Here is a 23,385-nt window from a genome sequence, read left to right as displayed (position 1 = left end):
GCTTTCTCAGCCTCCATCAGCCACATTTGGATGGAGCGCAATCTTCGGAAATGGACATCCAAATCTAGATCTGCTTATCAGATTTGGGAGTCCATCTCTTTTGAAATAAAATCTAAGCTTAGTTTGGTTGCTCCTGCTTCTTGTATTGACACCCCAAGGAACAGACTAATTGTTGTTTCCTGGGGTCTTTCTTCTCTCTCCCTTATCCCAGTTGGCTCCCCTGTTTGAGCTTCTGCTGCTGGTTCTTGTTTTCCTCCCTCCTTTTTGAGGGCTGCTTCTTTTTAGTAATGAAATTTTTATGCACCCAAAAAAAAGTCATACTCGGTATGGAATTCTTGCACACTGCAAAGGTTGTCCCAATGCTATTTCTTGGCTCTATATGCATGATGGGTCCTAGAAAGACCGCTGCACCCCTGTTGTGGATCGTCTATCGTCTGGACAACAAGCCCAGCTCCCAACTCATCTGGAGAATGAATTGGGCCCTTGTGTTGATGATTTACTAGTTGATTCAAGATCTGGGTGATTCACCCCATTTAACTAGTGCCGAAATCGGTCCAACACAAGCCGCCATACCTCCGGAAAACCAAAACTTAACAAGGGGCCAGGGTGCCAACGGTAAATCAGCTCGACCACCGAAGACACCAACCTTTTCTTGCTGCTGATTGTGGACCACTCTCTCCCTGTGGTCGAACTGATTTACCGCTGGCGCCCCTGTTGAGTTTTGGTTTTCTTGCTGGGCGCACTTGACTCTTCATTGAGCTCATCTGTTGCTTGGTTGAGATATCTTAGTGGATAGAGATAAAGATAGGGATCCATCTAGATCTTGATTCACTATTTCCATTTTTTTCTCTTCCTTGATTCTGATTGATTGCCTTTCTGACGACCCCTACTTGAGTGAAGATAAGGAAATCAAATTCAATTATTACTTTCTGAGTAGAGGCATTGGAATGGTCTTAGATCATGAATATTCAGACAATAAGAAGAAAAAAATAAGTTATTTATTACAGATTTGGTTTCAACTCAAACTGGAAACTATTCTACATTATCTAACTTATTAAATAAGCACAATAAAATGAAATAAAATAAAAGATTACAATATTAACCCCTACCCAACCCTATTCGACCAGAATCCTCACTATTTGGATCTGGTCTGACTCGGTCTGGGTTTCGAATACAGATCATGCCGGTCCAGCCACACACATGCAACTGCATCACCATGACATCACTACAAGAGGTTGTATATACCCAATACAAACTGACTATTATGTTTAACTGTTATTGGTGAAGCCTGATCTCAGTTTAATCCAGGAAGTACTATATATAGGGGTTATCTCGTAAGGAGGTGTGTGTGAGGGTTTTGTAATTTCTTCATTAGAATAGTAGAAGCTCTAGTTTATTGCTTGGACATGAACATAGCCCATTTTGGGTGAACCACACAAATCTTTGAGTTCTATGTGCATGTGATTCTCTTTCGTTTTTCTTTTGCAAATCGCCGTTCTGCTGCTTTATAATTCTTAACAGTAACATAATGACTGTAAGGTTCGATAGATTGTTATGTAAGGACTATAAGGTTATACCAGGGGAGAGCCTAACCACACAACATAGATTAGTGGTCATGGATAAGTTAGATTCTAGGTTTAGGAAATAAGAAGGGAGAAGGAAGAGATTGGAGGAGGAAGAAGATAGCAAGAGAAGAGAGAAGAGAGAAGAGAGAAGAGAGTGTTTGGGCTGTAATCGATTGTGAATGAAGGAGAGACTTCTCCATTCACCATATATTCATTAATCACAACTAATATGGAATTACATCCACCTCCCTAGGGAGGTAAAAGGAAAATAAAGAAATAAAGAAGAATTACATAATAAGGCAACTAGTGATAGAACTAGTTCCTAAACTACCCCTGTTAGAAGGAGAGCCAAGAGCTTTGGTGAAGATATCTGCCAACTGATCACCAGTCTTCACAAAAGGAGTACAAATACAGCCAGAGTCTATCTTCTCCTTGATGAAATGCCTATCAACCTCAATGTGCTTAGTCCGGTCATGTTGCACAGGGTTGTGGGCAATACTGATGGCAGCCTTGTTGTCACAGTACAGTCTCATGGGCCCTTCAGTGTCAAACCCCAGTTCTTGAACAAGTCTTTTCAGCCAGATGAGCTCACACACTCCATGTGTCATAGCTCTAAATTCTGCCTCGGCACTAGATCTGGCCACAACATGCTGTTTCTTGCTCCTTCATGTGACTAGGTTACCTCCTACAAAGGTACAATAGCCGGAGGTAGATCTCCTGTCTGTAATGGAACCAGCCCAATTGGCATCTGTGAAACCTTCCACTCTCGAGTGGTTGTGCCTTGCATACAACAGTCCTTTCCCTGGAGAGGACTTCAAATACCTTAGAATGCGATACACAACATCCAAATGGCCACTCTTGGGAGCATGCATGAATTGACTGACAACTCCCACTGCATAAGAGATATCTGGCCAAGTCATAGAGAGATAGATAAGTTTCCCCACTAGCCTTTGATACTTCCCTGCATCAATAAGAGAGGGACCACAATCCTCTCTTAGTTTGTGATTCTGCTCAATAGGAGAGCTAGATGGTTTGCAGCCTAACATCCCTGTTTCCTTGGCAGTCTCCTTTCTTATAAATCTTCTCCCAAGCTCAGGCTTCATGGAAAAGATCAACCATGTCATGACTGTAGAGTTTTTAGTCTCCCATTTCTCATAAGTAGGCGCACTAGGCTCTGGGGCTTTGATAGCACCTGTAATGTACCCAAGTTTCCCTTTGCTCCTAAGGGAAAGCTTCATCACATGTGACCAGTCCAAGTAATTAGTGCCATTAAGTTTCACAAAGGAAATCTGTAAAGGTGTGCTTTCATAGACCAACTGAGGGGCTGTGGGAGAAGGTTGGGAAGGAATAGGCTGTGAATCAGCCGCACCAAGCCCAGAAGTTTCAGATTCAGCCATCTTCACAATACCTTAGGATAACGATTCAAGTGGGGAGTACACACTCTACCCAAATAAGGATTCCAACAAAAGCAGAAAAATCCAGCAAGTAAAATAAAGGAAAGAGCTTCACCTTAGCATCCACCAAGGGATAATACCAACTGAAACAAGCTTAAGCACCTCACACAAACTGATTCTAAGCATTTCTCAACCAAGACAGCAACACATGGCAGTCCAAATGCAAGAGGAATAGACAAACTGCAGTCTCGATATTACCTGGGCAGGAAAAGAGACCCCACAAAAAGGAGCACTGCTCAAACAGGGCTATCAAGCTGCAAAGGAGACCAGATGGGATGAAAAGAGCACCCTTAGGCGATTCTATTGAGCCATTCCAAGGCTGAAACTCAGGCAGAGAGAGAGAGAACCAGGAACTTCAAACTGAGGCTGGCGGTAACTGTTGGAGTAGCTGGAATGGCTTTAAAACTTCACAAGAGCTTTAACAAAGCTCAAAGAGCATCTTCAAAAATCTGAGTAGGTTATTTCCAACCTATTTCATGCTCCTATACCATATTTTTTACATTGGTGGCTTCTCCTTGAAACTCTTCGAACCCTAGGATTCCAAAGAGAAGAAAAAGAATAGAAGAAAGAGGCTGAGTTGGAGGAGGAGGAGGAAGGAGGAGACAAGAGAGGGAAGGAGAGTGTATTTCAGTGGAATGTTGTATGTTGGAGAGACTTCTCCAACACTTCTATATTACTTCAATAGAACTACTAAAAGTATTACATCCACCTCCCTAGGGAGGTAAAAGGTAAAAAGACAAAAAGATAAAACACATAATAAGGCAACTAGTCCAAAGTCTAGTTCGTAAACTACCCCTGTTACATATCTACTATCAACTCTAACAACACAAAGGATCGTTGTTGGAAGCTACATGGTCGCCCTGCAGATACTTGGGGGCGGGGCAGGGGTGGTTCCAATCGGTCTACTGGCATACATGCAAATCATGCATCCATTGAAGAACAACCTGCACAGTCTCTTTCTCAAGTTATGGCTGAACTCAATCATCTCAGGGATATGGTGACTCGTTTGGACACATCTTCTCGACATCTACATCCTCTTCACTGGCTGCCTCTGCTGTTTCTATGCCTTTTACTACTCCTACCACTCCTTCTCCAGGGATTTCATTTGGTGGGAACTGCTCCTCTGCCATTTCCAATTCTTGGATGATTGACTCTAGAGCAACCGACCATATGACAGGTTCTTCAGCTCTTGTTTTTTTCAAGTATTCTCCTTTATCTGGTCATACTAAAGACCGTGTTGCTGACAGATCTCTTTCTTCTATCTCGGGAAAGGGACCTATACAGTGCACATCTTCTCTTTGCCTTTCCTCTATCTTGCATGTTCCAAAATTCTCTACTAATTTACTTTCAATTAGTAGTATAACTAGAGATTTAAATTGCAAAGTGACTTTTTTTCCCAACCATTGCTCGTTTTAGGACTTGGAGATGGGTCGTATGATTGCATGTGGTAAAGTGGTTGGTGTGCCGGCAGCCTTGACATCTCAGTCTTCCTCTACTGAATCTGATTCGGCAATTTTGGAGTTGAATAATTGGCATAAACGTTTGGGCCATCCACCTATAGGGGTTTTATCAGATCTTTTTCCCAGTTTGGTTAAACGATGTAATAATTTTCTTGTGATGCTTGCATTTTAGCCAAGCAAACTCGGTAGGTTTATCCTATTTCTGATAGTAGAAGTTTATCACCTTTTAATTTGATTCATTCTGACGTTTGGGGCCCGGTGTGTTTCTACTTTTGGCTTTTGGTGGTTTGTCACCTTCAATGATTGTTGTAGTCGGCCCTCTTGGGTCTACTTGTTGATGCACAATAAGAGTGATGTTTTCCACTGTTTTACCTTATTTCATAAGATGGTTCAGACCCAGTACGATGCCAAGGTACGAATTATTCTGTCTGACAATGGCAAAGAATACATGGATGGTGCCTTTCGGTCATACTTGGAAACTCATGGGATTATCCATCAGACCTCTTGTGTGGATACATCTGCTTAGAATGGGGTCGCTGAACGCAAGAATAGGCATTTACCTGAGATGGCTCGATCTCTGATGTTGAATAATGTAAACCAGAATATCGTGGGGGTATTTTGGTCTTTTGGGTGCTTTATTATTATGTTTTATAGTTGTTTATGTACTGCCTAGCTGTATCGGCTAGGCAGGGGTATTTTGGTCATGTAATTTCATATTCCAACATTATAAATAAAGGTGCCTGGGTGATCACAATAGATCATTCAAGCTTTCTCAGTTCTGGTTTTAGTATTCTAGTTCTGAACATGGTATCAGAGCTAGGTTTTAAGACCTGCTCGATTGTTCAAAAAAACCCTTTTCCCTTGATTCCTCTCCTCTCTCCCTTCTCGTCTCCCTTCGCCCTTCTCTCTTCTCTTCCTTTGATCCATTCAACCCTTTTTAGGGCAGCACCCATGAGGTGATCCATCTATGGTTCGAGTGCTGCTCTCCATCTCACCTCAATTTTAAAACCTAATTCAGATCGATAGCTGCTGCCATTATCTCTCTCTGCGATTCAGGATTGCTTCAGTTTTTTTTTTGGAGATCGATTGGTTTCTTTGGAGCATCAATGCAGGCCTACGACAGCATCTATCCTCTCTGATTTCACATTGATTGAAGACCCCACAGCTGCAGCCTCTTTCCCCTTCTTACCGACCTCAACTCAACTGTCAGGGTTTTGCAAAACCCTGACACTTTATCGATTTGGTTCTTCTAGGCTGCTGTTTGGGAAGATTTTTTGAGGGATTATTCCCTGGTTATATTGCTGTACTCGACACTGTTTCAGCCTTGAATTCCTGCTGTTTTTTGAAGATCAGGATTCTGTCCAATTTCAGATCGACTACTGCAGAATTTTTGGAAATTCAGTTTTTTTCAAAAAACTTGAATTTTACCTTGCTGCATTATAGGTGACTCAGAGGTTACATCAGCTACTACTGGAGGAGATCAGACCAGGACTGATTTCCTGCCCTATGCTGCTGCCATAAAACTAGATGGTACCAATTATCTGATTTGGGCCAGATCCTTATCCCTCACTGTGGCTGGCAGGGGACTCACTGGCCACCTTACTGGTATCACCAAACAGCCCACTGAAGAAGGGGCTGCCCGCACTAAATGGGCAGCTAATGATGCGATGGTGATGTCTTTTGTTTTGAATTCTATGACCACTGACATCTCTAGTCAGTACCTTCTCCTTGACACTGCGACTCAGATATGGACTGTTGTCAAGGGTACTTATGGTCGTTCAGGGGGTGGTGCTCAGGTTTATGAGATCCGAAAGACTCTTCAAAACACTACCCAGAAAGAGATGACAGTCACCAAGTACTATGCTGCCCTCAAGTGCTTTTGGCAGCAACTGGATCACTATGCTCGATTCCTGCCTACTGCTGCTGCAGATGTTACAGCCTACCACACTTATGTGGATCAGTTTCGAGTCTATGACTTCCTAGCTGGACTTAATGATGATTATGACCCTATTCGGGTGTAGGTTCTTGGTCGGGTTCCTTTTCCCACTTTGGAGGAAACCTTTTCATATGTTCACAGTGAAGAGACAAGGAGGGCTGCTATGATAATTACTCCTAAGGTTGACAGATCAGCTTTACAAACTACTGGTTCCATCACTACTGACACTTTTGCTGATAATGTTGCTGCTACTGCTGCTAGTAAAGAGCCTGTGAAGTGTGATCATTGCCACAAACCATATCACACTAAGGCTCAGTGTTGGAAACTTCATGGGAAGCCTGCTGATTTTGAGAGCAAACGTGGTTATGCTAAATCTAAAAACAAGGCCAATCACACTGAAAGTGTAGCTTCAGCTCCCACCATTGACATTGGTTTCTCCCAGGAAGAACTTCAAGCTCTCCGGCATCTGTTGAACACATCTGCTGCCCCCACTACATCTGCTGCCAATTCAGGTTCCTTCTTTGCCCATACAGGTATTTCCTTTGCTGGTCATTGTGCATCAGTAGTCTCCACTCCTTGGATCATAGACTCTGGAGCTACTGATCACATGACAGGTTCCTCCAGTCTTTTTAATACCTACTTCCCTGCTTTTGGTAAAGACAAAGTAAAAATTGCTGATGGGTCCCTCTCCTCCATATCTGGAAAGGGCTCCATTGGTTGTTCTCCTTCATTGACTTTATCTTCTGTGTTACATATTCCCAAGTTTACTACTAACCTTCTCTCCATTAGTAGTATCCCTAAATCTTTAAACTACAAAGTGACATTCTTTCCTACTCATTGTGTTTTTCAGGAACTGGACTCGGGGAAGACGATTGAATCGGGTAAAGTGCATGGCGGATTGTACCTGCTTGATGGAGATCCTGTATCTACACAAGCTTTACCTTCTAGGCTTTGTTCACCAGCATCTTTTTCCTCTGAATTACACTTATGGCACCCTAGACTAGGACATCCACCTTTAGGAACCTTATCTACTTTATTTCCCGCATTAGGCAAAACTTATAATAAAGAAGACTTTTTTTGTGAGCCTTGTGTCTTGGCCAAATAGACACGTTCCAACCATGGTATAAAATCTCGCGAAATATCGGCGATATATCGCGATATTTCGTGAATCTCGACATGACCGAGATACGAAACAAGGTCGAAATAAAAAAGTACAATAACTCGTCGATATATCGAGATATTTCGACGATATATCGTGGAACTCACGATATATCGCGAGATATCACGATATATCGCGAGATATTGTAAAGTGACAATAGTGTCACATTCAAAATCCTTATAAATTGCATATTTCGCAGCTCTTGGTCGATATTTCGACCGAGAGCTGCTGAAAATGAAATTTTCTCTCTTCTTCCTCCCTTCCAAGCCTCATTGAAGCTCCTTGTCGCCGGGAAGACGTCGGAGGGTCATCTAAGCTCATCATCCAAGCCTAATTTCATTATTTAAGGTAAATTATATTTCTCTAAAACAATTTTTTTTAAAAAAACTTTGTACAAATGTTGTTGGATGTTGATGATATTAATATATGTTAGACACCGGAGGCCGATCTACAGCCTCACGGTGTCGAAATTTTTTTCCCATATGTATTTTTTTTATTTTTTTTCTGGTTTTAAAAATTCATTTTCCTACAACTAAAATAGGAAATAATTAGGGGTAATATGACTTAGATGGTAATGAATTAAATATATGTTAGACACCAATGGCCGATCTACGGCTTCACAGTGTCGGATTTATTTTTCTGCTCTTAAATAATTCTTTTAATTTTCGAAAATTAAGAAAAATATATAAAAAATTAAAAAAACAGAAATAAATAAGGAAAAATATGAGTTTTAAGTTTAAAAAATAATGAAAAAATATGAAAGTTATTTCTATATGTTTTGAGATGCATTACATGTATATTATGTTTACTAATTCATAGTTTTGTTGTGTTAGGTCAATACTTATATTAACATTATATATAAAAAATTGGTTTTAATTTTGTGAAAAATATAAGGGTTAGGGGAAAAATATTAAATAACTATACAAGTGTATTAGTAATCTAAAAGTGTCAATTGAAGTGCATCTACATTAAGTTTTTTAATTATTTGTGTTACTTACATTGCAGTAAACAAGTATCATTATGGCGGATCGTGATAGACAACGTGCGAGGGGCAAGCAAAAGGTGGGGGAAAGTAGTCAACAAAGGGGGCGGACGGAACAAAGAGAACAGAGGGAACAAGAGAGACCAACCAGCCAGCATAGGGGTGACATTGCATGGTTACATGGTACTCCCATTGATGGGGATAAGAGAAAATCTATATGTAATTATTGTCACATGCAATTTATGGGAGGTGGGTCCAGTAGACTTAAACAACATCTGATGGAGGATCTAAAGATGTTGTAGGTTGTCATATGGTCCCCTCTGAAGTAGCCGGGAGATTGGTGATAGTTTGAGGGGAAGAAAGAAGAGGAAGGCTGACAAGCAAAGGATAAGAGAACAACTTGAGGATACAGTGAGGAGTTCGATGGGAGGAGGAAGACGATACAATGATGATGATGACTCCTCCTCCTCCTCTGATGATGACATTGCAGTACCTGATGACATACAAACAGCAGAGGAGGCTAGGGATTTTAGGCGGACTGTTTCAAGGAGTAGAGGAAGTTTTCAAGATGATCAGCAGAGACAAAGAGTAGGGGGTAGTGGAGGAGCTGGCAGTTCTGGAGGTCCTAAAACTTTGAATCCTTTTAAAAGATCACAAAGTGTGAGGGCAACCCCAACACCTCTACCAGTACCAGTACCACCATCAACATCTGATCCTAAATTGCATAAGAAGAAAGGAAGCAGTCAACCCAGAATCAAAGGAGCATGGAAGGGGATGAAGGGATTGGTTAAAGAATCAATAGCTAAGTGGATGCTATACCATACCATCCCAGCAAACACTGCACAAGGCCCCCATTATGATACCATGATAGATACCATTGCAGAGGCTGGCCCAGGATTCAAGGGCCCCACCCCATATGAGGTAATGAATGTTTATCTACCTCAACAAAAGAGTGAGATTGATGAGTACATTAGTGAGATGAAGAATATGTGGGAGACATATGGGGTGACTATAATGGCAGATGGATGGATGGGCCTCTGAAAGTCCATCATCAATTTCATGATTTATTGTGATGGGAGGACAGTGTTCCTCAAATCTGTGGATGCATCCAAAGAGATAAAGGATGCAAAATATATTTACTGATTGTTAAAGGAAGTAGTGGAAAAAGATGTGGGTATTGAGAATGTTGTCAGTTATAACGGACAATGGAAGTAACTTCAGCTGGCGGTGAGAAGATGATGAACAATAATAAGTACCGGCTCTTCGGACTCCTTGTGCAGCCCATTGCATTGACTTAATGCTAAAAGATATGGGAAAGTTAAAGTTGGTGAAGACTGTGGTTGAAAGTGCAAGACAAGTCACCAACTTTGTATACAACCACTCCTATGCACTCAATCTATTGAGGGAAAAATGTGGGGGTGACTTGGTTAGGCCTGGCATCACAAGATTTGCCACCAACTACATTGCCCTCAAAAGCATTGAGACAAAGAAGGCCGGGCTGAGAAGCATGTTTGCTTCTGAGGAGTGGTTTCAATGGAAGGGTTCCAAGACTGCAAATGGGAGGGAAGCACAAACAACGATGTCATCTGAGGACTTCTGGACCAAACTAAGCAAAGTGGTGAAAGTTTTAGAGCCAGTAATTCAAGTTCTACATGTTGCTGACTCCGCTCTGAAGGGCCCAACCATGCCAGTCCTATATGCTGCAATAGACTTGATGAAAGATAGTGTCTATAGTGTGGGTCCTCGCAGTAGCAAACACTTCTTAGATATCATAAATGCTCGCTGGGAGAATCAACTTATGCATCCACTGCATAAGGCTGGTGAGTAAATTTGTTTTATGTTTACTAATTCATAGTATTATTATTTACTAATTACCTATGCATTTGACAATACCTCTATTCTATATGTCATATTTCAGCATACTACTTCAACCCTAAGTATCAATATAACAATAGGCTTGGGTTGGAAACTCAACTTATTGATGCTGTGAAACAAGTAGTGAAGAAGTTGGAGCCAGATGGTGCACTACAAGCAATTTGCAACAATGAAGTGAGTTCATTTGGAAACTCAACTTATTGATGCTTTCAAATAAGTAGTGAAGAAGTACTTACTAATTTTCCACAGGGTATAGATCGAGGTATTTAGGGATGCATTGGGAAGTTTTGGAGCCGAGGCTGCGATCTGAGGCGAGCACGTGGTGATCTTGGTAATTCTTTTAAGTTTTAAATTACATATGTATTGAAATTTGAAAGTTGAAAGTTGAAACAACATTTGACACATGTCTTTTTTGTTGTAAACTTGTAATGCGGAATGGTGGGTGTTGTATGGGGAATCGGCTGAAAACTTAAGAAGAATAGCAATTAAAGTCCTTGCCCAAACATGTTCTGCATCTGGTTGTGAGAGGAACTGGAGTACCTTTGCACTCATCCACTCCAAGAGGCGCAACAGATTGGGGTCTCAACGTTTATCTGACATGGTGTATGTGCCTACAACTTGAGGCTGAAACTGCAACACATACGCATGGGACATGAGGGACAGAGGGGCACCATTGATCTAGTGACATCTTTCAAGTTGACTCGGGCGATGAGGACCCTATTGTGGATTGGGTGAGGATAGAGGTGAGCCGGTGTTGGATGAGGAGGGAGGTAGGCCCGACCCCATGATAACCGAGATTGGTGCGATGTGGGCGAGTATATGGTGACGAGGTCGGATACATGCAGGAAGCCTCACCCATACCATTCCAGCCCACTTGGTGGCAATGTTCTTGATGATGAAGGCTGGTCTAAGTCCTCGAATGATGATGATGGTGATGATGGTGATCTTTGGTGGTGGTGATGGTGATCTTGGTGGTGGTGATGTTGGTGGTGGTGATCTTTGGTGAAGAATATGACGGCATGCGAGGCGTTATGTGGTAGGCCGGAGGCCCGGGATTCGGCACTGTAGACCCACTCCGATTCACTGGAGAGACACGGTTTGATCATGCCACACAAGATACGGACCACGGAGCACGTGCCCCCGCCCCCCCCTCGAGAGGCCCCTACATACATACAACAGAAGCGTAGGGGTGAGAAACAACACGATTGCAACTGATCAAATGGACATTGATAACCTATCTAGCTCTGTTGGTGGTTTGAGTATGGGTGATAGGGAGGGAGGACCGACTGGACATTGGCGTGCCCCATCTTTTGACGCACATGCCACTCCATTGGCATCGGATTATGGTGCATCACAACCTTACGGTGGATATGGAGATGGATCATCATCATATGGGCGATTTAGTGGGGTAGGGGACTATGACTACGGTCCAGTCCCGAGGACATCTTGGATCATCTTTTGTAGATAACATCTTTGCATACCCTAGCGGACCTAGATACCAACCTCACCGACCATACATGCGGCCAATGCCATCGCCTCTTGCGCGGCGCCAACATCATATCACAGTGGATCATCTTCTTCACGGATGGATCGATTGGTAACCCTAGTTTATATCCTAGGATAGGTTACCTCTGATGTTGATGATTCCATTTACGTGACACTTGTGGATGACTACACTCGTTTCTTCTCCGATTCTATACCGTGGTCCACATATGTCATTCAAGCAGAGAGCAATGGACGTCGACTCGGCGAGGCATGAGTGGGATTGATCCAGGAGGCACAGAACTACTATTAGCGATTTAGCACTTGTAATTTGTAACTTAAGTTGTGATTTCATTAATCTATGTGTATTTAACTATTTATACATTAAGGTCGGCGACCGTATGTCAATCAAGGGTGCAAGCCCAAAACACCAATTTGAATTCACATTTTTACAATTTTATGGTTTAAATGTGTTTATTAAGCTTAAATAAGGCTGTCCATGAAGTTTCAGGCCTAAATATGGCCAAATACCCCCCGAGATGGACCCCCGAAATATTGCAGAAAAAATGCAATATTTCGGGAATATTTCGCGATATCTCGGATATTTCGGATATCTCGGTAGGCCCGAGATACCGATATATCGCGAGATATAGTACTATGGTTCCAACTATCCTATTTTTAATAAAAGGTCATCTTCTTTATTTCATGTTGTTCATTCTGATGTGTGGGGTCCTAGTAGAAAAGTTGCTCTTTTGGGTCATCGGTGGTATGTCACCTTTATTGATTGCTATTCTAGGTTTACTTGGGTTTATCTGATGCACAACAAAAGTGAGGTTTTCTCATGTTTTCAGCACTTTCACCAGCTGGTTCAAACTCAATTTCATACCACTATTCAAATTTTACGGAGTGATAATGGGCGAGAGTATATGGAAGGTCAGTTCCAAAAATCTAAAATACCTGGTTACCCATGGGATCCTCCATCAGACCAGCTGTGTTGATACTCCAGCCCAAAATGGTGTGGCTTAGAGGAAGAACCGCCACCTCTTAGAGGTCGCTCGTGCCCTTTTGTTTGCCAGGAACGTCCCCTCAGTTCATTGGGGGGATGCTGTTCTCACTGCCGCCTATTTAATTAATAGGCTGCCCAGTCGGGTCCTTCACTCTAGACCCCTTGTTGAGCTACTACTTAGCTCTTCCTCTTTTATTGTTCCCCCTAAGGTGTTTGGCTGCGTGTGCTATGCCCGGGATACCAGGTCCCCGGGCAAGCTTGAACCCCGTAGTCTTCGGTGCATTTTCTTGGGGTACTCTGCCACTCAGAACGGGTATAAATGCTATCACCCTCCATCCCGCCGGACTTTTGTCAGCATGGATGTTGGGTTTCATGAGCGTCTCTCCTACTATGTGTCCCCACCTCTTCAGGGGGAGAGTGTTAGCGAAGATGTGTTGACTGTTGAGCATCCTCCTCCACTCCAGTCTGTCTATAATGAGTCTGTTCAGCCTACTTCTGGTCCTCCCCCCGAGTCGGGGGAGAAGTTCTTGTTCGGGGGAAGCGGACCACTCCCGATCCAGGCCCGAGGTTCTGTTCGGGAGGCGAGACCCCTCAAGCCCAAACTCCTGTCCAGAGGACCATTAGTGAATTTTAGAGGAGGATTGATGCTAGCACTATGAAGACCTATAGAAGGAGACATAATCAGGTTCAATCCATTGTTGCTCCTGTACCCATCCAATTGCCGAACCTGGATCCAGAACCTACCTCTCCACCTGGTAATGTTCCTTCTCCTGACTTGCCTATTGCCCTTTGCAAAGCTGTCAGGACTTGTACTCAGCATCCTATATCTCATGTTGTCTCTTATGACTCCCTTTCCCCATCATTTCGTGCTTTTGTTACTTCTCTTTCTTCTGTTCATGTTCCTAATAATTGGTAGGAAGCTTTATCAGATGGAAAGTGGAAGGCAGCCATGATGGAAGAAATGGAAGCCTTGAAAAAAAATAACACATGGGAGCTTGTTGTTCTTCCATCTGGGAAGAAAACCGTTGGATGTAAATGGGTGTTTGTGGTAAAACAGGTGGATGGCACCGTGGATAGATATAAGGCACGGCTCGTTGCCAAGGGTTTTACTCAGACATACGGTATAGACTACCAGGAGACCTTTGCACCTGTTACAAAGTTGAATACAGTTCGTGTGTTGTTATCTTGTGCAGTCAACCTTGGTTGGGAGTTGCAACAGCTAGATGTTAAAAATGCCTTCCTGAATGGAGTACTGGAGGAGGAGGTATCCATGGACATTCCACCAGGGTTCTCTTGTAACAGTAATAGAGGAAAAGTGTGCAGGCTGAAGAGTGCACTGTATGGGCTGAAACAGTCACCCTGGGCTTGGTTTGGTCGATTCCACAAGGCCATGATTTCTGTGGGCTATAAGCAGAGTAATGCTGATCACGCACTCTTCATCAAGAGGGTTGGTGAAAAACTCACTGTTCTTATAGTCTACGTTGATGATATAGTGGTTACTGGCAATGATGGTGATGAGATCAGACAGTTGAAGACCTTCCTTGGCCAGGAATTTGAGATTAAAGATCTAGGCAAATTAAGATACTTTCTTGGGATTGAAGTGGCCAGATCTGCAAAAGGCATATTTCTCTCCCAAAGAAAGTATGTCCTAGACTTGTTGGCTGAAACCGGTTTGCTAGGCTGCTACCCTTCGGACACTCCTATGGATCCTACTGTTCGGCTCAAGGAAAATGGTGGTGAGCCTGTTGATAAAGGCCGGTACCAAAGACTTGTAGGGAAGCTGATTTACCTTTCACATACTCGTCCAGACATTGCTGTTGCTGTAAGTACAGTGAGTCAATTTATGCATGATCCCTACACTTCTCATATGGAGGCTGTTCTTCATATTCTACATTATTTGAAGTCAGCTCCTGGAAAGGGCATTCTTTTGTCCTCACATGGTCACCTACGGATAGAGGCATACACCGATGCTGATTGGGCTGGTTCAGCAGATCGGAAGTCCATTTCTGGATAGTGCTCTTTTGTAGGTGGAAATCTTGTTACCTGGCGTAGCAAGAAGCAGAATGTAGTTGCTCGTTCTAGTGCCGAAGCTGAATTCAGAGCTATGGCACAAGGAATTTGTGAGTTACTTTGGCTTAAAGGGCTGCTACAAGACTTGGGTCTCCCTATTCGCCTTCCTAAGATGTTGTACTGCGATAACAAGGCTACAATTAGTATAACACACAACCCGGTGCAGCATGACCGTACCAAACATGTTGAGGTGGATAGGCATTTCATCAAGGAGAAATTAGAAGATGGGTAGATTTGTATTCCCTTTGTGATTTTTTCGGATCAGCTTGCTGATATTTTCACTAAGGGTCTGCCTGGAAAATTATTTCACCCTAATCTAGTCAAGTTGGACATGATCGACATATTTGCTCCAACTTGAGGGGGAGTGTTGAATAATGTAAACCAGAATACCGTGGGGGTATTCTGGTCTTTTGGGTGCTTTATTATTATGTTTTATAGTTGTTTATGTACTGCCTAGCTGTATCGGCTAGGCAGGGGCATTTTGGTCATATAATTTCATATTCCAGCATTATAAATAAAGGTTCCTGGGTGATCACAATAGATCATTCAAGCTTTCTCAGTTCTGGTTTTAGTATTCTAGTTCTGAACATCTGGCTTTTAGTGGTTTGTCACCTTCAATGATTGTTGTAGTCGGACCTCTCGGGTCTACTTGATGCACAATAAGAGTGATGTTTTCCACTGTTTTACCTTATTTCATAAGATGGTTCAGACCCAGTTCGATGCCAAGGTAAGAATTCTTCTGTCTGACAATGGCAAAGAATACATGGATGGTGCCTTTCAATCATACTTGGAAACTCATGGGATTATCCATCAGACCTCTTGTGTGGATACACCTGCTTAGAATGGGGTCGCTGAACGCAAGAACAGGCATTTACTTGAGATGGCTCAATCTCTGATGTTTGATATGGTTGTTGCCCCTCATTTCTGGGGTGATGCGGTCCTCACAGCCACTTATCTTATTAATTGGCTTCCCTCCAGAGTCTCGGGAGGACGCTGCCTGTTAGATGTTTTATTGGGCTCCTCGACTTTTGTTGTACTACCAAAAATTTTTGGTTGTGTGGTGTTTGCCCGAAACCACCATGTTCATGGCAAGTTCGACCCAAAGAGACTTCGGTGCATTTTTCTTGGCTACTCGGCTACTCAAAAGGGCTATAAATGCTACCATCCTCCAACCAGAAAAATATTTGTTACCATGAATGTTGTGTTATATGAATCTAAGGCCTACTTTTCATCACCGGAACCTCTGCAGGGGGAGACCATAAGTGCAGATTCAGAGGTCCCACTGATTGTTCCTGTGGATGTTCATGTACCTGTTATAGAGGATTCTTCTGTGTAATTGGAGGATGGGATTACAAGTCAAGAACAAGAAATGGGACCGATTGAGCAGCAACCAGTTCAGGGGGAGAAAGATTTGAAGAATTATTCTCAAGGGACATTTTTTCCTCCTCATGGACCATTGTACAAAGAGACCACTACCACACTACCTACTCAATCAGCACCTGTTCTGAGTTCTCCCATTCATTCTCCTAGTAAGCCTCCTTAGGATCCCAGTCTGAATTTACCTATTGCTGTTTGGAAGCCAAAGCGGACTTGTACTGAACATCCAATTTCTAAATTTGTATCTTACAACTCCCTTACTCCTTTTTCCATGCCTTTGTGTCTTCATTATCCTCTGTTATTATCCCTAACAATTGGCAGGAAGCAATAGTAGAGCAAAAATGGAAGGATGCGATGCATGAAGAAATGCGTGCCTTAGAGAAAAATCAAACCTAGGATTTGGTAATTCCTCCATCAAGAAAGAGACCCGTTGACTGTAAATGGGTATTTGTTGTGAAGCATAAATTTGATGGTTCAGTTGAAAGGTATAAAGCAAGGTTGGTTGCCAAAGGGTTCACTCAAACCCAAGGAATTGACTATCAAGAAACCTTTGCTCTCGTGGCAAAGATGAATACAGTGAGAGTCATCATTTCTTGTGCTGTGAATCAAGATCGGGATCTTCAACGACTTGATATGAAAAATGCCTTCTTACATGGAGATACCTTCGGGTTTTGCCTCACCAAACACTCAGGGAAAGGTGTGCAAATTGAAGAAAGCCTTGTATGGCTTAAAAGAGTCTCCCCGGGCCTGGTTCAGTCGTTTCCATAAAGCTATGGTTGCTAATGGATATCAGCATAGCAATGCTGACCACACGCTACTTGTTAAAAGGGCGGGACAGCATATCACTATTTTGATTGTCTATGTAGATGATATAGTGATCACCGGAAGTGATAAACAAGAAATTCAGTGGTTGAAGACCTATTTGGGTACCGAGTTTGAGGTCAAGGACCTGGGCAGGTTGCGGTATTTCTTGGGAATAGAGGTTGCCTACTCTGCTAAAGGTATATCTCTTTCTCAGAGAAAGTATACTCTCGATTTATTGAAGGACACTGGGATGCTTGGGTGTAAACCTGCCGATACACCTCTGGAACCTAACACACACTTGAAGAGTAAGGATGGTGACCCTATTGACAAGGGCAGTTATCAGAGGTTGGTTGGGAGATTGATATACTTGTCTCATACCCGACCAGATATTGCATTTGCAGTAAGTGTAGTCAGCCAGTTTATGCATGATCCTCACTCGTCTCACTTGGAGGCAGCATACCGAATTCTAGGGTACCTAAAGTCCTCTCCTGGTAAAGGAGTCTTATATTCCTCACGTAGTCATCTCTGGGTAGAAGCTTATACTGATGCGGATTGGGCAAGCAACCCTGATGATAGAAGGTCCACACTTCCACCTCTGGATATTGCACCTATGTTGGAGGAAATTTGACTACTTGGAGAAGCAAGAAGCAGGCAGTGGTTGCTCGGTCAAGTGCTGAAGCTGAGTTTAGAGCCATGGCACAAGGCATTTGCGAACTTCTTTGGCTCAAAGGACTTCTCCAAGATCTTGGATTGTCAGTTGACCTTCCAATGAGACTCTATTGCGACAGCAAGTCCGCAATCAGCATTGCCCATAATCCAGTCCAACATGAGCGCACCAAACATGTTGAGATTGAACGACACTTTATCAAGGAAAAGCTGGAGCAAGGGGTCATCTGTGTTTCGTTTGTTCAGTCTAGTGATCAAGTGGCTGATCTTCTTACTAAGGGAATTGGTAGTAAATTATTTTGTTCTATTTTTAGCAAGTTTGGCATTTTTGACATGTATGCACCAACTTGAAGGGGAGTGTTGAATGTTCACGGATTACCCGTTGATCCGTGACCTGGACCTGGATACATTAAAATGTTCAAGTTCATTATGCACATGTTGCACATGTGATTTGACTAGGATTTTATTTCCTTTATTGTAATGATCTCTGATTATAAATAAAGAGGCTGTGGACACATTGTTCACAAGCCATTATTCAAGGATTTCAATAGGTACGTATCGATCGTATCGTATCGAATCGCACCTATCGGCCGATACAATATAATACAATACTAATAAAAAGACGCATCTCATTGCATCGTATCAGTACCCTGAGATAACGATACGTATCGGTATCTATGAAATGATACAGTGCGATACTTAATTCCATGACAGTCAGCCAAAAGCAGTCAGTAAAAAGTGGTCAGCCAAGTGAAGAATGTCACTATGAGAGAGAGAGAGAAGGGTATAGTGGTGAATTCAACCTTCCATTCAATTTTTTTAATGGTGTCATGCACTAAGAGACCCCAGGCATAAATTCGGAACATGAGATTCTCTGATCATAGTTTTTACAAATGTCAGGGACCTCAGATGTAATTTACCTTTTATATAAATGGAAATGACATTATGGAAATGAGAAGTCTAGGAGGTTCCCAATTCCCAATGGTACTCATCTGCTTAGCTGAATAATCCTTGAACAGGAAGAAAAAGAAAGCAAATAATTACCTTTCCAAGTCAAAAAGCATTCCCTCATCTGTACCTTGGAATAGATCATCAATAGAAGAATCTGCCGTACAATAAAGGCAGCAGTGATGATTGTAGAGCTCATCAATGAGGGTGATAAATCTTCGTGCCTGAAGAGGGTTAAAGGTAGACAACGTCAAAACAGTAACAAGGCTGCAAAGGATATGTGAAATGAAATCTATTTGCTGCAATAATGCCAATCATATGGAACTTTAAAGTCCAACCTATCATACATGGATATTATTTTCAAGTGTTCACAAAATGCTAAGCAAAAGGATCCAGATGAAATGGATCAGATTCCACCACCAGTAAAAATAGTTTCCTGTTTTTAGATCCTCAAGGCTGCTGATGTAAACAGTGGAACAATTTGTAGTTGAATGAAGTACACGCTTTAAATGAATCTTAAGATCCCAGATGATACCTTATTATAGTTTTCTAGTTAGGGATTACCATGCACACTATAGGCAACAATAGCAGCAAGACTACCTTGTCACGGATACGCATACTCATCACAGGAATGTCAGATATAAAGACTGTGTGATAATTTTTGGCTATTGCAATATAATCCGCTGCCCCAACCTGATGAAATAAACATTACAATAAGAAAAGTCTCTTTCAATCAATAAGAAAACGTTGGCAGAAAAGAAAAAAATATATAGAGGATAAATCTTGCCCTTAACTGAAAATATAAGACCAGATCTGTCAATAAGATAAGTAGCTATAGGATTCAACAGAGCTCAATAAATAGAAGGATAATGTAGTCTATCCAGTCCTCCAACAATCAACTACTTGGCCAAAGGTTTCTCGAAAGCATGAGAATGCATACATGGAAAGACAAAGCGAAACAAGGAGTACTAGCATTAGACATTACTAATAGTAATGCTAGCACTAAAAATAGTTATAATAGAAATGTTACAAATCGGACACTAACTAATCAGCAGAAGAGTGGAGAAGAAGAGAAGAGAAGAGGAGAAGCACACTTCAGAGAGGGAAGAGAAGCCAGCCTGCAATAGAGCTTGTATGTTCTATCGCAGGGCCTGGGTTCTATTAATAATAAAGGGCAGATCTAAGGTAAGTTGGTTAGGGGTTTATTATGAAATTACCCCTAAGCCCTTACCAAATACAACTTGACAAATAAAGACAGAAAATAAAGTATATAACATAGAACCCCAAAACCCAAAATGACAATGACTAAACTACCCCTAATTCTCAACACTCCCCCTCAAGCTGGAGCATATAGGTCTCCCATGCTCAGTTTGTTACAACATGTGCGAAAATTAGCAGCAAACAACGACTTGATGAAAACATCAGCTAGCTGATTTGAAGATGAAACAAACGGGGTCTCAACTAGCTTTTTCAAGATAGCATCGCGAACAAAGTGACAGTCCACCTCAATATGTTTAGTCCACTCATGGTAAACAGGATTACTAGCAATATATATAGCTGCCTGGTTATCACAATACATCTTCATCGAGGTGTAGGCACAAGAAATCCCATCTCAAGAAGGAGAGACTTGAGCCACGTCAACTCAGCTATAGTGTGGGCCATAGCCCGGTACTTCGTCTCAACACTTGACTGCGCAATAGTAGTTTGTTTCTTACTACACCACAAGACAAGATTACCCCCAACAAACGTACAATAAGCTGTAGTCGAATGACGATCACTTGCCGATCCAGCCCAGTCTGCATCAGAATAAACAACCAGATCCATATGACGAGTAGGACGATAAATCAGCCCTTTATCGGGAGTACCCTTCAAATAACGAAGAATGCGAATGCCAGCATTCCAGTGAGCTTTCTGAAGCGTTTGCATAAACTGGCTCAGAACACCAACAAAAAATGAGATGTCCGGTCTCGTGACAGTGAGGTAAATCAACATCACAACTAAACTCCTATATTGGTGCACATCCTTGAGAGGATCTCCATCATCTACACCAAACTTGTAATGAGGATTCATGGGAATATCTACTGGCTTGGATGCAAGCATGCCAGTATCAGATAAAAGATCTAAAACATACTTCCTCTGGGAAAGACTGATACCCTTCTTGCTTCTCACAACCTCAATGCCAAGAAAGTAGTAAAGATCACCATACAAAAAGGCGTTCTTAATATCCAACTGCAACAAGGGCCAACCAAAATTAACTGCCATAGAAATAAGTAGGCGAACAAAATTCAGTCGAGCAACAGGAGAGAAGGTCTCAAAGTAGTCCACCCCATAAGTTTATGTACACCCTTTGGCAACCAGACGGGCTTTAAGCCGCTCAATAGAACCATACGAAAGGTATTTAATGGTTTAAACCCAACGATACTTAACAAGTTCCTTTCCATGAGGTAGATCAACCAAACACCAAGTGTGACGAGATAAGAGAGCATCCATTTCCAAATCCATGGCCTTCTTCCAACTAGGAAGACGAAGAGCCTCAATATGATTTTTGGGAATAGGGTTGGAAGATAAGGACAAGGCAAAAGTATGAATAGAAGAGGGTAAGTGAGAAAGGGACACATACTTATCAATAGAATATAAAGCAGTGGACTTTTGAGTGCAAGAGCGAGTACCTTTACACAAGGAAATAGGTAAGTCATCAGTTGAAGAAGAAGGTGGAGCTTCACTAGATGAAGAAGCTAGCAGAGGTAGTGAAACAGGTGGAGCCGTTGGAACCTCTTCCTGGGGTACTATCTTGTCACGCTGCCAATAAAGCTGTATTGGTGGAGTAGGGAATGGGACAAGAGTAGGGACAGGAGGAGGAGCATCAACACACCACTCATCCTCAGAGATAGAGGAGGAGGAAGAAAAATAAGAACGGTTCTCAAAGAAGGTGACATCAACACTCACAAAATACCTATGGGAGACAAGGTCATAACACTTGTACCTTTTCTGGGTACAAGAATATCCAAGAAAAACACACTTAGTGGACCGAGGAGAGAATTTATCAGAATGAGGAGATTGTCAACAAAACAAACACACCCAAAAACATGAGGTAAATGAAAACGGGACTGACGAGGAAAAACAATGGAAAAATGGAACTTGTCGGCAAGAACAGAAGAAGGCATTTGATTAATCAAGTAATAGGCAGTAAGCACCCCTTCACACCAAAATTGCTTTGGAACATGCATATAGAACATAATAGTGCGGACAACCTCGAGTAAATGGAGGGTGGAGCATAACAGCCCGACGGTTCTCTTCAAAGGAGACCAAAGCATAGGATTGTTCAACTGTGGGAAAAGGGGAATGACCCAACATCTGAACACGAATCTGGTCATACTCCATGTTCAAACCAGCCAAAAAATCAAAGACCTTGGTTTTGTCCAGGTGTTTCTTATATGCAGTGATAGCAGTAGTTGTAGTGGGATGGTAATCAGAAAAATGGTCCAATTGCTGCCAGAGACTACGTCAAGTAGCATAGTATTTGGAGACAGATAACTCCCCCTGAGTAGCATTATTGGCCTTCTTCCGGAGCTCATACGCCTGTGCATCATTACTGAGCTGTCCATATATCTCCTTGCAAGCAGACCAAATTTGATGGGCTGTATCAAGGAGAAGAAAACCATCGGCAAGGTCTAAGTGCATTGAGCCAATCAAATAGGACATAAGTACACCATTGTTGGAGATCCACCTGGTCAGAGAAGGGCCAGCTTCAGCTGGCGTGACAGTAGTGGCATCAATATGGCCAGTAAGCCCACGGCCAGCAATGACAAAGTAGGCAGAGCGAGACCATATCAGGTAATTGCTCCCATCTAGTTTGATAGGATTAGGGAGAAGATCACGGGTATCATTCCCACTATACCCATTATCAATAGAAGTTCCAGTAGAAACTTCAGATTCAGCCATAAGTGCAGCAGAACAAACCAAATCGCAGAGAAGGCTGTGGTAGCAAGAAACACAAGAAATCCTCTAAATTAAAGGCTGAAAATTGGAGGAGAATCTCCTTTCAATGTCATAAGATGTGTCTCCAAAAATCAGCAGCAGCTGACAAGTGTAGACCCTAGATCGATTTTTTCAGGGTTTTGAAAAAAAACCTGCTAGGCTGAAATCGATATAGGAAAGAATAGGGCCAAAAACTGAATTGTTGAGGCTCAAATTTGGGGCAGATATGTCATTATAAGTGAAGAACCACCAGCCTTCAAAAAACCAGCACCAATAAAGGCTCAAAACCCTGAGATCGATTTTTTCAGGGTTTCGAAAAAAACCCTGATTTTGTTGAGATCAATGTAGGGAGAGAAACCTGCAAAAAAAGCACTGGATTGAGCTGAAACTTGGCTCGAGTGTGGGTCTAGAAGAGACTAAGCACCCCTCCAAATATCAGCCCCAACAGAGGACAACAGCCCCTAGATCGATATTTGTCAGGGTTTTGAATAAAACCCTGTTTTTGGAAAAATCGATCTAGGGGGTCTTCAAGGCAGATCTTAGATAAAAAAACTTCAACAAAGGAACCTGTTGCAGTTCTTGATCTTCAATAAGGGAGATTGATTCCTTACAGTTGAGGTGGA

General features: G+C 42.2%; 1 protein-coding gene across 2 annotated transcripts in view; it reads right to left on the bottom strand.

The window, feature by feature from the left end:
• Positions 1-23,385, bottom strand: part of LOC122638261 (putative ATPase N2B) — a 137,907-nt gene that overhangs the window by 30,552 nt on the left and 83,970 nt on the right. For both annotated transcript variants that reach the window (XM_043831137.1, XM_043831136.1), the window contains exons 11-12: positions 19,385-19,477; positions 18,881-19,008 (exon numbers count right to left, since the gene is read on the bottom strand). In XM_043831137.1, coding sequence (XP_043687072.1) covers positions 18,881-19,008; positions 19,385-19,477 — 221 coding nt within the window. The remainder of the gene's footprint in view (positions 1-18,880; positions 19,009-19,384; positions 19,478-23,385) is intronic.

This window comes from Telopea speciosissima, chromosome 8 (genome assembly GCF_018873765.1).
Source record: "Telopea speciosissima isolate NSW1024214 ecotype Mountain lineage chromosome 8, Tspe_v1, whole genome shotgun sequence".
Classification (NCBI taxonomy): domain Eukaryota; kingdom Viridiplantae; phylum Streptophyta; class Magnoliopsida; order Proteales; family Proteaceae; genus Telopea; species Telopea speciosissima.
This window is presented reverse-complemented; position numbering and strand designations above follow the sequence as displayed.